General features: G+C 39.4%; 2 protein-coding genes across 2 annotated transcripts; one reads left to right on the top strand and one right to left on the bottom strand.

Moving 5' to 3' along the window:
- The first annotated feature begins 574 nt into the window (after window positions 1-574).
- akr7a3 (aldo-keto reductase family 7, member A3 (aflatoxin aldehyde reductase)) lies at window positions 575-4,125 on the top strand. Its single transcript, XM_080891076.1, has 7 exons — window positions 575-1,022; window positions 1,601-1,788; window positions 1,925-2,029; window positions 2,305-2,401; window positions 2,767-2,866; window positions 2,975-3,104; window positions 3,745-4,125. The coding sequence occupies exons 1-7, from the start codon at window positions 731-733 to the stop codon at window positions 3,904-3,906; spliced, it is 1,074 nt and encodes a 357-aa protein (XP_080747202.1). The 5' UTR covers window positions 575-730; the 3' UTR covers window positions 3,907-4,125.
- A 2,648-nt stretch (window positions 4,126-6,773) lies between these two features.
- On the bottom strand, window positions 6,774-14,111 carry mrto4 (MRT4 homolog, ribosome maturation factor). The gene is made up of 8 exons (XM_080891080.1): window positions 14,005-14,111; window positions 13,693-13,751; window positions 13,482-13,585; window positions 9,914-9,995; window positions 9,758-9,825; window positions 9,523-9,674; window positions 7,921-7,997; window positions 6,774-7,831 (listed from the first exon to the last, which is right to left on the bottom strand). The coding sequence occupies exons 1-8, from the start codon at window positions 14,030-14,032 to the stop codon at window positions 7,682-7,684; spliced, it is 720 nt and encodes a 239-aa protein (XP_080747206.1). The 5' UTR covers window positions 14,033-14,111; the 3' UTR covers window positions 6,774-7,681.
- Between the last annotated feature and the right edge of the window lie 65 nt (window positions 14,112-14,176).

The raw sequence follows: 14,176 nt of genomic DNA, 5'->3' as shown, positions 1-14,176 counted from the left end.
AAATTGCGCAGATGCAAAGATTTGATTTAAATGTTGTTTTTCCATTAAAAGTCACAGAGAACAGAATAGACCCTGGTCCTGAGATCCTTATAGGCACGAAAGCCAGACAAATATTTGTCTGGTGATATGACTTGTTACTAAAATACTGAAGACGGCAACTAATGCGATCTGGAGACACTGTGCACGTCTTGCATATCCTAATGTGCGTTTATCTAATTACACCACAGCAAGTGGTGTTTCAGTAATTGCAGTTTCTTTTGAGACTGGGGAAATAGTCTGGGTAAATTTGAGTATGTCAGAGTCCTAGGCCAAGATGTGGGTTAAGCCAGTCCTGAAGTGGCACATTTGGAAAACAAATATATATATGAAGATGCACCGAAAAACCAAAAACTACACTCATTATATCTCATTTTATCTGACTGTTTATATCAGCTTATCTGATTGACACAAAAGAATGGACGGTAATTTGCTGACACCTTGTGGTCTAAGTTAAAACTTACACAGTATGACAAGTCCTGTTAATATTAACCAAAAAACAACAACAGGAAGTAGTTAGAAAAGGCGAACTTTGCACTGCCTGAACTACAGCCAAGAAAAGCGGCCTAATAAAAGCTGTACTAATTGATCATCTGAACAGCACTCTCCGCTTTAAACGGTTTAAGGAACTTTACGACGCTCCCTTAACATACGACCTTTGCCCTCTGTCGCCTGATCGCAGTGCTATAGTAGCATGCTCTGGGTAATAACACGACCTCTGTGCACACTCCGACAAAGTAAGGCTATCAAAGACGTGCTTGTACATTTGCCGAAGTGTGTGGCTCGCAGAAACATGTCGTCTCCGGCTAAAAAGCCGGTGTCCTTACTGGGAACTATGGGCTTCGGGGGGCGAGCAGACGCCGAGCAGAGCCTGGAAATGGTGAAGGCTTTCCTGGACAGAGGACACAACCAGGTGGACACAGCCTTCATGTACGTCGATGGGAAGTCAGAGACCATCATTGGAGGCATGAATCTCCCCAAAACAGGTATTTTATAAGCACACAGTAATGCTGCATGTTCCTAGCGTGCTAACAACAACCGGGTAACCAACCAGCGTGCCTGTTGGTTTCCCCACCTTGAATTGTGGGTAACCAAGTTTGTTTATAAAGCATACAACAAACATCGACCAGGGTGCTGCACAACATCAAACATATGTTGTGCAACATATTGTGCAACATTAAAACATATGTTTTAATGAAGCCATTAAAACACGTTTTTAAAAAGTGTTTTTTTAAAACCACTTCTGATTGTCTCAAAACTAAAATGAAGGTTTTGGAGCTGCTTAGTCAAGGTCCATAGCCTTGACTTGTATATCAAATTGAAATACTTTGGTGTGACCTCATTCTTGGTCTCGTTAAAGTTTTGTTTTTGTGTGTGTGTTTTGGTTTTGTTTTTTTTTTTAAATGAAGGCCATACAGCTTTGATGTCACTGAAACATTCTAGCAATAATGAATCCAAAGTTTAAGTGCTGCAATAAGAGCCTGGCTAGCTTTCAGTGTCAGTCTGTCTCAGACACTGAAGGAGCAGTGCTGTGTTAACCTGACTACTTCTCACTCATTCACAGTAAGCATAGCTACCAAGGCCAATCCCTGGGATGGAAAGACGCTGAAGCCAGAGAGCGTGCGCTCCCAGCTGGAAACCTCCCTTCAGAGGTTGCGGACAGACTGTGTGGACCTTTTCTACCTCCATGCCCCTGACCACCAAAACCCTATCGAGGATACTCTCAGAGCCTGCAATGACCTCCACAAAGAGGTTAGCAGACCAGGGAATATATAAACATATAGCTAAATAACTTTCTTTAACATAACACACAGGAAAAAAATAACTTTATTGTCCATCTGTAGTCCTGAGATGTTTTAATACTAAATGGAAAGTATCAACTCCCCAGGGAAAATTCAAGGAGCTCGGCCTTTCAAACTATGTATCCTGGGAAGTGGCTGAAATAGTATGCATCTGCAGGCATAACAACTGGATAGTTCCCACTGTTTATCAGGTAATATATCCTGTTCTAAGGATATTTAACTTTTATCTAAATTCAGTAGCCTCATCCTATAATAATCAGACTACTGATTACAGGAGGGCCATACTAGCCATCTTGTGTTGAATGAGAGTAAACTTTCACACTTCTTCATCTCTGTGGTTTTTGTTCAGCAAATCACTGAAGATTTAATCTTTCATTAGGTGTTGTAGACTGAACATTTATATGTCTGCTATACTGTTACTTGTTTTTCACCTGTTTCTAATTCAGATTCTTCCAATCTTTCACAGGGAATGTACAATGCCACAACAAGACAGGTGGAAACAGAGTTGCTGCCATGTCTGAGATACTATGGAATGCGATTCTATGCATACAATCCTCTGGCAGGTAGTCTTTCATGGTACACCTTGCAGTTCCATTTTAAAAAGTTTTATTCAAAAGAAAGCACTTGTGATTGTGAAAAAGATGTCACTTAATGTGGAGGGATAAAAGCTATCCTCGAGTTATCCCAAAATGAATATATTATATTAAAATATGTTCCATACATGCATTCATGTCCCCCTGGAGATGGATTTTATTCACTTTGGTGATCCCTTTTTGCTAGCACACAATAACCTGATGCTGAATAGTTAGTAGTTGCTTTAGTTAGTGGTTTTGCCTTGTTAATGTTACCTGTGAGCTAAAATGTGCCCTGGGTGAGTGACAGCATTAAGTACATACTGTACTGAGTTCTGACATTAGTCCTCTGCCAGGTGGCCTTCTGACAGGGAAGTATCACTATGAAGATAAAGATGGCTCCCAGCCTGCAGGACGATTCTTTGGTAACAGCTGGGCTGCAGCATACAGAGACAGGTGAACATCAGCTGACTGCTGTTGAAATATGTACCAACAAATTGTTTTATGTTGTTGAATGAGATTTTTGTTAACCATAACCGTGATTGTGCTCCTGCTCTGTGGAAGATACTGGAAGAAAAGTCATTTCCAGGCCATAGAGGTGGTTCTGCAGGCTTTGGAAACAGCGTACGGGTCAGAGAAACCCTCGCTGATTTCTGCTGCTATGCGCTGGATGTATCATCACTCTCAGCTTAAGGTACCCACATGGACAGCTGCAGTGACAAAAAATGTTATGCTCATGGTAATTTATGTATTCACTGAGTAAAAAGATTAGCCCTACCCTTAGTAATAAACAGAACATTTCAAATTGCTAGTATTGAAAACCTGAAAATTAAGAACTGTGAGTTACCACTGAAACACTTTGCTTTGTGGTGTACCAGTAAGCCGGAAATGAAGCCTTGGATTTTTTTCAGTGCTATCCCAACAGTCAGTAGTTACACAGCCTTTGAGGTTTTTCACTGAAAGATTTTAAGATCTATTTTTTATTTCCTTTAATTATGTTAAGTGCAGTGAAAATGCCCCCAAACTTTCACCATATGCAAAACCAGAGGTAGAACAAAGCACAGCAATGTTTTTCATGTTGTCTACAGGTTTGTAATATATGAAAGGGATTCTTTTAGAAAAGAAGTACCCCAAAAGTGATTAAATTAACATGTATTGTCAAAAAAATGCCAAATTCTCTACTCACCCAGATTTTCTTCTTCTTCTTCCTTTTTTTTTTTTTTTTTTTTAAATAAATGTAACAAATCCTCCACAAATACAAATCTCAAGACATCTACAGACGTCCAGCTGTGTAATTCCTGTTTTGAGTAATTTTCTCCAACTCATGTCTCCAGGGTGATCTTGGAGATGGAGTCATTATTGGCATGTCGAGCATGGAGCAGCTTCAGCAAAACATGGCCGCTGCGGAAGAGGGTCCTCTGGATGAGAGAGTGGTCGACGCCTTCAAAGAAGCCTGGAATCTCGTAGCCCACGAGTGTCCAAACTACTTCCGATGAGAACCTTCTTGATCATCACTTTATATGTAATTTTGCAGAAAAATGTTTCTCCTAATTACACCTAATTAGGGTTTTTGAATTCTCCCCTGAAATGTACATTTTTCCTTCTTTGTATTTTTATCAAAGAACACATCATTGTTAATGTAAAATAAATTAATAGTGTTTCATGGAAAAATAACTTCTTCAAGAATTTGCATTAAATTTTGTCAAATCAAAAAACATTTTCCCATACATGTGTATTATTCATCAGTGCTGGTTTAGCATGAACAGTGATGTAGGTGTTTGAAAAGAAAGGGATAAAAAGACCAGAGAGACTACAGACTGCAGCGCTGGCTGTTACGATAAAATGGCCAAAATTTAATGTCTGGCAAAAGTTTTTAAATCGTCCTGAACTGCAAAAGTTTCATTCTACATTGTCATCCCCGTCTATATCACCATCTTCCACATCCTGCATAGGTTCTTGTATTTTTCTTCTAGTTATTATTCCCACTATTGAGCCAGGGAAACAAAACTATATTTGAAAGAAATTAGTAGCCTATTTTAAAGCATTTTAGCTCTTTATCACCCAATATTTGAACATTTAGTCAGTGCAAAATCAATGTGAAGCAACAGGTGAATATCACCCACTGCAGATAGACCAATATCAGTCAACAGTATCAGTCACTACTAATTATTTGGCTCATCAGATATTGGTATTTCATTAGTTCAGATCATTTAGCTGCTGTGCACTCTCATCATGGTCTTTGGTGGTCTTTGATTGTTTGTGCTCTCTGTGTAATTTTAATGAATATATTGGTGCCATGTGGCTCTGTGTGACATGAAATGCATTCCTAACTATATCAGCAACTGTTTCTTTCACAGTGATCAGCCAGTGAAGTACAACAGCTGTTTAAAATAATACATATGTGGGAAACTGGGATTATGTGACAGTGGTTTCTAATATCCATCCCTTGCACAGTATTGCAGCCCATTGTCTCAGCTGTTCTGTGCTATACAAATATACAGCACAGAACAGCAAACGTTTGGTTGCCTTTACATATTGTTCCAGTTTGACTCCATCCTTCTTGTTTCCGATATCTTTTAGTTTCAGGCTAATATCATCTAATTACGATGGGTTTATGTTTTCCATTCACAATACTCAGGCATGTGGAGTGTAGAGGCAGAATGTGAGGTTTGATCTTCAACCTGAGTGACTTTTGTATGTTCTGAAAATGTTTTCCAGTTTTCCAAAGGAGTTTTTGCTTCCACTGCAAACTGAAGCCCTCTTACCTCAGTGATGGTGACTTCCTCTACTTACATGTTTGGAGAGCCACTCAGTCAATAAATCATAAAAAGTCTAAATGGTCTTACGTCTATCCATGGGAGGTCTTTGGTAGTTGCCTTGACCAATACAAATCTACTACTATTACTTATATGCACTTTGTGTGCATATCTGAACACGAACAGTCACAGACCCGCACACATGCAGAGAAATAGACCAAAATTAAGGGAGACATTACTTGGTGTAATACACAACAAAACCACAGTGTAGTTCAGATTCTTTGGTTCATTGAAACGCTGCCTTTGGTTACCCCAACATTCCTTTTGATCTAATCAGTAACATGTGGCCGGTGTTGGAAGACTGACTTCACCAAAGACATCATTCCTTAAAATCATTTTGTTGGTTAAGTTGCATATAGTTAAGTCTTGCTATGAGGTTAGAATTGGTACAGTATTTAATAGTCAGGCTGTAAAAAATGTGTTATATTCCATAACATTGTTTTTCAGTGGAAATCATCAGCAATAAGTAAAACTGCAATAAGCTCATAGTATAGCTAACTATTCAAATTAGTATGGGGAAGAATGCAGATCTACGGTGCTCTGTATGTATATGCAATATTTCCTGTTTAGTCTTAGTGACACACGTTATTATCACACAACTCACATGTGCTGCAGAGTGCAAAGTGAAAGTAAGAAACACTTTTTCCCCAACTGTAAGGAATGTGGGATATCAAAATGATTTGATCTCTCACAGCTGGTGCTAATATTAGTGTCCAAAAAATGTTACTGTTTGTCTGTCACCTGTTAATTTCACCACATCAGCGTTCCTGCACATATAATAACAAAGGCACAGATGAAGGTATGTAGTTGCTTTAGTTAGTGGTTTTTGTTGTTTCGTTTTTTTTTTTTTTTGCCTTGTTAACGTTACCTGTGAGCTAAAATGTGCCCTGGGTGAGTGACAGCATTAAGTACATACTGTACTGAGTTCTGACATTAGTCCTCTGCCAGGTGGCCTTCTGACAGGGAAGTATCACTATGAAGATAAAGATGGCTCCCAGCCTGCAGGACAATTCTTTGGTAACAGCTGGGCTGCAGCATACAGAGACAGGTGAAGATCTCTACCAACAAATTGTTTTATGTTGTTTTTGTTAACCATAACCGTGATTGTGCTCCTGCTCTGTGGAAGATACTTTGGAAACAGCGTACGGGTCAGAGAAACCCTCACTGACTTCTGCTGCTATGCGCTGGATGCATCATCACTCTCAGCTTAAGGTACCCACATGGACAGTTGCAGTGACAAAAAATGTTATGCTCATGGTAATTTATGTATTCACCAGGTAAAGATTAGCCATACGGTTAAAATAATTTCATTTCAAATTGCTACTATTGGAAACCTGAAAATGAAGAACTATGAGTTACCACTGAAACACTGTGATGTACCAGTAAGCCTGAAATGAAGTCTCTTATTTTCTGAAAACTATCCCAAGAGTCAGTAGTTACACAGCCTTTGTTTTTCCACTGAAAGATTTTAACTAGTTTTTAATAACTGTAATTATGTTTTAGTGCAGTGGAAATGCCCCTACTGGAGGTAGAACAAAACACGAGTGTTTTTCTTATTGTCTGCAGGTTTGTAATATTTGAAATGGATTCTTTTAGAAAGAAAATACCACAAAATACCAAGTGAATAGGAGATGCTGCACGTAAACTACATATTCTGTAATGACCAAGATTTTGTTCCTATTTTTAAATTGTAACAAATCCTCCACATACACATCTCTTAATAAATTAACAGACTCCAGCTGTGCAATTCCTGTTTTGAGTATTTATATTAAATAGCTACAGCTGCTCATAACCTTACTACGAGCTATAATCTCATGAAACCCTTGCCATAGCAGTGTCGGAATCTCATAGCCCACGACTGTCCAGACTACTTCAGATGAGAACCTTCTTGGTCATTTAATTTTACAGAATTTTTTTTCCCTAATTATACTTAATTAGGTTTTTTGAATTCTCCCCTGAAGTGTACATTTTCTGTCCTTGGAATAGATCAGTACACCTTTTCCATTTTTAATCAAAGAGCACTTCATTGTCATGTCTATACAAAAAGAAAACCCCATTAATACTCTTTTGTGGAAAAATAACTTTCTGAAGAATCTGGATTAAATTTGTCACATCAACAAAACGTGTATATTATTCATGAGTGTTGGTTTAACATGAACAGTGATTTACATTGGTGTTTGAAAGGAAAGGGACTTCCACACAATATCAGTCCCTCACTGTGCTGAGGGAACTTGGAGAACAATGACATCACAAACGATTTAATCCTCTGAATACAGTCCACATTGTCCAAAACTAAAATTCAAGATGAAGGACAGAAGTTCATGTTTTGTAGGTATAAAAAGACCAGAGAGACTACAGACTGCAGCACTGGCTGTCAGGATGAAAGCTAAATGAAATGTCCGTCTGCTTTTGAAAGCAGGAATTTTCTTAAAAATTCTCCCGCCTTGCAGAAGTTTCATTCTGCATCATCTTCATCATCGTTATCATCTTCCTCATCCTGCATAGACTCTTCCTCACCAGCGAAGTTCTCAAACTCGCCTGTTTCTGAGTTCCACATACACTTGATCTGCACCTTGAATTCTGCCATCTCAATACCAAAGAGTTTCTGTGGACAAAAAACAACCCTCAGTCAACAGAAATACATTTAGTGTGTGACAGTCAACATTTTTAATCAAGTAAAAAACAAGAACTCACCAGAATACGAGCCTGCTCTGGAGTGAGCGTGTCCCCCTCTTTACAAACTTCATAGTCCTTCAGCAGTGTTACCACTCCTGTAGCACAAGATAAAAGAAGTTGGCTTTATATTTAAAAGCAGTGAATTCACACATTTCGTGAACACACTAATACCGACTCGGACCTGATTTGAAGCAGAAGCCTGATATTGCTTACATAGACTGTATATACTGTAGCTACAATACATCTCCCACTTATAGTGAAGCCTCAACCTGCTGTTGCCATCTTTCAGTATTGAAATAAGATGTGAGGGGTGGAACTAACAAACAAAAGACTGACACAGCACCGTCACACGATGGCCACTTGTCAGTCACAGGTTTGGTCTGCCCTGTTCTGTCTCATCGTCCTTTTTCACCTTACATGCATCTTATTCACAAGCTGAACATCATTTGACAGAGGCTATAAACTCACCTATACTACGGAAAAACGATTTGGGGCTTATTAAGCCAACTTCAAGTTTTTACATTACAAAGGTTGTTCACGTCTTACTACGGTATATCGCCATGGTAACATCAGCCCTAACCTGCTTTGTAGCAGATCATGTTTAAGATAAGAGATCAACACACAAAACCAGTGACCAATCATTTCTCCAGAATATAGCACAGATGCAAATATCAAGTCTGTCCTTCCATGAAGGTCCAAAGAAATTCCTCGGAGCAACTTTATTCATCCATTTTTTCTCTCCTGCTTTCTACTAACAATTTTATACGGGCAAGTAATTTGACATTTTCTACAATTGTTAATACAGCAATATCCTAAACCTTGAACTTATTGACTTCAGAAAAATGAGTCCACTTACTAGTTTGAAGTACGATTTTGTTTTATGCACACATACAGCCTGTTTCAAACCACTGGGGTTGCAGCTAAACCACTGGGGAAAACTACTTACACTTAGGCAACACTTTAATTTAACTGTAATTACAGTCAGAGCTTGCCATGTTTAATGACAGGGCAGTTTTACTGATAGGTCTTTGCCACGTTTCCCCTCCTGGGAAAATAAATAGATTTTACTTCGCACTTTTACAATCTTGCTAACCACACCACTTAACGCACAGATATATTCCTCGAGAGCTTTTGAACCTTTTTTGATCTAACATATTTTACTTTTTTTATTTGTAAAGTATGCCAGTCTGCTGTAACAATACCTGTCCATGTTTGTGAGTGACCATATGCTGCAAACATTGCCTTTTTTGGGGATTGATGGTGGAAACTCTGGGCTGACTTTACTGAGCTGATAATCACCTTCGTGCGACTTCTGAGCATAATTACCAATGTTAGGGCAAGTAACAGCTCTGTAGTACAGGGAAGCATTTACTTGGACTTCTGTACAGTCTTTTTTTTTTTTTAACCAGATGCCACATGCTGATCATTATAAAGAACGTCAGTTTAAGCCACTTCCACATTGATTACACTTTTCAGTCCTGGAAGCTACAACCATCTTTTATATACAGATTGTGATTTGTCAAGTCACAGACCTCCATTAATTAATACCAATTTTAAAAAGTTAAAATCCATTGAGCCACGGTGTTGTAGTGGGTGACGAGAACAGTCCTTTAATCTCACCTTTCTTTAGAGCAGTAGGAAGCCCTAATTGCCTCAACTGGGGTTCCATTGAGTGAGTAAACTGTTCAAGGGGTCCCTCATCCAGCGTCACATCCATCTGAGCCTGGTTTCCTGCGCGAGCATAATCCACCTCTTTGAAATGACTGAAATATCTGTGGGTAAAGAACATCGCTTAGTGATTCAATGAAGACATTGGAGGATCACAGCAACAAAGATGAATTTAGCAAAGCCTTACTCTTGTACTTCCTCCTTTGTTTTATTTGTGAATAGTACACCCACTTCTCCACGCAGATGCTTGCCGACCTGAACATTATCAAAAGGAATAAACATATTGAGTGGCGGCAGTAAACCACAGCAGTAACTTTTCAAGTTTGTCTGAGATCTTGCTTACCTTGTGCAAATTATCTTTGTATTCATCTGTATCTCTTTTCCCCAGAGCAATAATCATGACTTTATTTTTGCCAAAGAAGAATCTGTGGAACAGAGATGAGATCATTTACGCTGTTGAATAAATATAGGCTCTTTCCAAATACTTGTTTAACATTTTTGAGAACTTTGGTTCATATCAACATGCTGCAAGATAGGATTCATAAAAAAAACAAAACACAAATCATAATGATGCTGACTTTTTAAAAAATGATTGATATTTAAGCTGATTGCTGACCAATAACAATCAATAGACAAGATGTTTAACTATGAGATAATATGGTTACTTTTCTTCTAGAAAAATCCACACTATTGTACCCATTCAGTAATGTTCCTTATCCCATAGTCAACGTGTATATTAATTGTACTATTTTACCAAAAACTTTAATTTCCATACTTAAAAAGGAGTTATAAGCAAGAAACCCCCAAAATAGTATCTCTTCTACACACAAAAGACTAACCTATAGAAAACTCTGTTTCATGCCTTTAATTCAATTTCTCCTCCTCTTCTCTTTGATGTAATTTTACCTCCACTTGACTGTAACTGCAGAAGTGCATCCTACTTACTGGCTCTGTTAAAATAATCAAGCCTACTAACAGGCAACTTAAGATGAGGGGGAAAATGTAGTCGTTAGAGACTGTAACTGATGCCTCATACTATACGACAGTGGAAAACTGACACCTAAAGAAGAACACATGCAATCTAGAGGAAATTGGCCACAAAATCTGAATTTTTTAAAGTTTCTATGACCTTGCCATATACCTGCTCGCACTACTGCACTCAAATAAAATTAAGACAAGGAAAAACCTAAAGCAATATTTTGCAAATTTCATGGTAAATGGACTCCTTCTTGAGCATTCAAAGTGCTTTATACAACATATATAATTCAAATAAACGTTCATACATGCACTGTTTTCTATCTCTAAGTGTTTTCTATCTAACATTCACACATTCTTTGTCATATTTTTCATGCCAAATGCTTTTAGTTGGTCATAGGTCTACATATTAGACAGTCTACTTTAGCGCCCAGACTGTTCTACTTATTAGTCATGCTGTTGTAATATATGCATTAGCATTTTCTTGCTGAAACATGGATGGATGGGAGTATGTTTAAACCTTTATATACCTCTGAGTACTTTCCAAACATGTAGACACTGATCCAGGTTTTTACCCAAGTTCTGATAACAAGTTCTTTAGTCTGGAAAACAGGGCGTCCATATTTTGCTGCTATCAAATTCAAACTAAGCTAGATTTTTACCTTTTTTCAGTTCAAAAAATTTGATACGTTTTCTAAGTTCTATTGTGGATATGGGTTTAGGTGATTTACACGTCATATCTATATTTTACACAGCATCCCAATATCTTACAAATTGGGGTTGTCCATGTAATAATTTCTTCCTCGAAGGGCTCCAACATAAGTAGAGGTGGCAATGCCACCAAGAAAACCAAGTGCAACCCGATCCTTGATACACACACACGTACAGTGGGGCAAAAAAGTATTTAGTCAGCCACCGATTGTGCAAGTTCCCCCACTTAAAATGATGACAGAGGTCAGTAATTTGCACCAGAGGTACACTTCAACTGTGAGAGACAGAATGTGAAAAAAAAAAATCCATGAATCCACATGGTAGGATTTGTAAAGAATTTATTCGTAAATCAGGGTGGAAAATAAGTATTTGGTCAATAACAAAAATACAACTCAATACTTTGTAACATAACCTTTGTTGGCAATAACAGAGGTCAAACGTTTACTATAGGTCTTTACCAGGTTTGCACACACAGTAGCTGGTATTTTGGCCCATTCCTCCATGCAGATCTTCTCGAGAGCAGTGATGTTTTGGGGCTGTCGCCGAGCAACACGGACTTTCAACTCCCACCACAGATTTTCTATGGGGTTGAGGTCTGGAGACTGGCCAGGCCACTCCAGGACTTTCAAATGCTTCTTACGGAGCCACGCCTTTGTTGCCCGGGCGGTGTGTTTTGGATCATTGTCATGTTGGAAGACCCAGCCTCGTTTCATCTTCAAAGTTCTCACTGATGGAAGGAGGTTTTGGCTCAAAATCTCACGATACATGGCCCCATTCATTCTGTCCTTAACACGGATCAGTCGTCCTGTCCCCTTGGCAGAAAAACAGCCCCATAGCATGATGTTTCCACCCCCATGCTTCACAGTAGGTATGGTGTTCTTGGGATGCAACTCAGTATTCTTCTTCCTCCAAACACGACGAGTTGAGTTTATACCAAAAAGTTCTACTTTGGTTTCATCTGACCACATGACATTCTCCCAATCCTCTGCTGTATCATCCATGTGCTCTCTGGCAAACTTCAGACGGGCCTGGACATGCACTGGCTTCAGCAGCGGAACACGTCTGGCACTGCGGGATTTGATTCCCTGCCGTTGTAGTGTGTTACTGATGGTGACCTTTGTTACTTTGGTCCCAGCTCTCTGCAGGTCATTCACCAGGTCCCCCCGTGTGGTTCTGGGATCTTTGCTCACCGTTCTCATGATCATTTTGACCCCACGGGATGAGATCTTGCGTGGAGCCCCAGATCGAGGGAGATTATCAGTGGTCTTGTATGTCTTCCATTTTCTGATGATTGCTCCCACAGTTGATTTTTTCACACCAAGCTGCTTGCCTATTGTAGATTCACTCTTCCCAGTCTGGTGCAGGTCTACAATACTTTTCCTGGTGTCCTTCGAAAGCTCTTTGGTCTTGGCCATGGCGGAGTTTGGAGTCTGACTGTTTGAGGCTGTGGACAGGTGTCTTTTATACAGATGATGGGTTCAAACAGGTGCCATTCATACAGGTAACGAGTGGGGGACAGAAAAGCTTCTTACAGAAGACGTTACAGGTCTGTGAGAGCCAGAGATTTTCCTTGTTTGAGGTGACCAAATACTTATTTTCCACCCTAATTTACGAATAAATTCTTTACAAATCCTACCATGTGAATTCATGGATTTTTTTTTTCACATTCTGTCTCTCACAGTTGAAGTGTACCTCTGGTGCAAATTACTGACCTCTGTCATCATTTTAAGTGGGGGAACTTGCACAATCGGTGGCTGACTAAATACTTTTTTGCCCCACTGTACCTTAGTGCAGTACTAGGACTGAGCCTTGAAATCAGAACCCTAAGATGTCATTACCTGAAGTGAAAAGGGAAAGACCATCTCTGAATCGAGGAGGGGGCCTAGGGGTATATCTTTCGCCATCGTACAATGCTGTGATTGCAGCCATTCCCCAACTCTCTGTGAATGGTACTCATGGCTATTGATCAGTGGGCTTTGATCAGTAGTTGTTGATCAATGGTCATGAGAATTTGCATAATCATGATGAAGGAACTGACCTCCCACCCCATTGTTCCTTCAGTGGGCTGGTTTCGGTCATTATGCAAATGTACTGTTTATAAGACTGGGGAAACCGGCAGTCAGCTGAGACTGAAGAAGTCACTTGGATGAGTGACGAAACGTTTCTCCCACTGAAAACGCTACGTCCAGATGAACAGAATCAACTTTTGGAGATGTCATTATTACCTGCTGTGTTTCCACGCTGTCCGGATGTCTTTCAGCTTGTTATTCCTCATATTAGCCACCGAGAATATGAACAGGTTTCTGTAGGTGTCCACACATTCCCGCAACTAAAGAATAGAAATGAGGTTTAGGTACTTCAGGTGTTTTGGAACAGACCTAGCCTAGCTGAACTTAACACGTACAAGATGGTGACTGCAGCACTGAAAATACTCACCTCCTGAATTAGCTTCTGTTTTGACTCCAGCCCCTTCTTGGCTGTTTTCGTTAAAGAAACTGAGGAGAAAAATGCGAAAACTCACGATGAACAAATGTCAGCCAGCAGTTTGCGTATACACGTGAATGTATCAATGAGCAGCCAGGAGTACAACCATGCTGAGGCAGTTAAGCTAACGCTAGCTTTAGTTAGCTCACTTTTGGTAGCTTTCACTAGTGAAAAAGAAGTTTTACAAATACAACATCACTTAAAACACTTCACCGACGCCCATATGCTTTTACACTTGAAAAAGATGTACTGTGCTTTACTCACTCTTCTTATCTCTCTTTGATTTCGGCATGATTCCTCCTCACGATGCCACAGCAGCAGACACACACACGTGAAGTGGAAGGACCCCAAGTGTTTCTGTTTAGCATGGCTGACCGTGTACTGCCTGACATAAAAAAAAAGCGTTATATATGTATTAATAACAATAAATGCTTGA

Source organism: Rhamphochromis sp. 'chilingali', assembly GCF_963969265.1.
Source record: "Rhamphochromis sp. 'chilingali' genome assembly, chromosome: 9".
Taxonomy (NCBI): domain Eukaryota; kingdom Metazoa; phylum Chordata; class Actinopteri; order Cichliformes; family Cichlidae; genus Rhamphochromis; species Rhamphochromis sp. 'chilingali'.
This window is presented reverse-complemented; position numbering and strand designations above follow the sequence as displayed.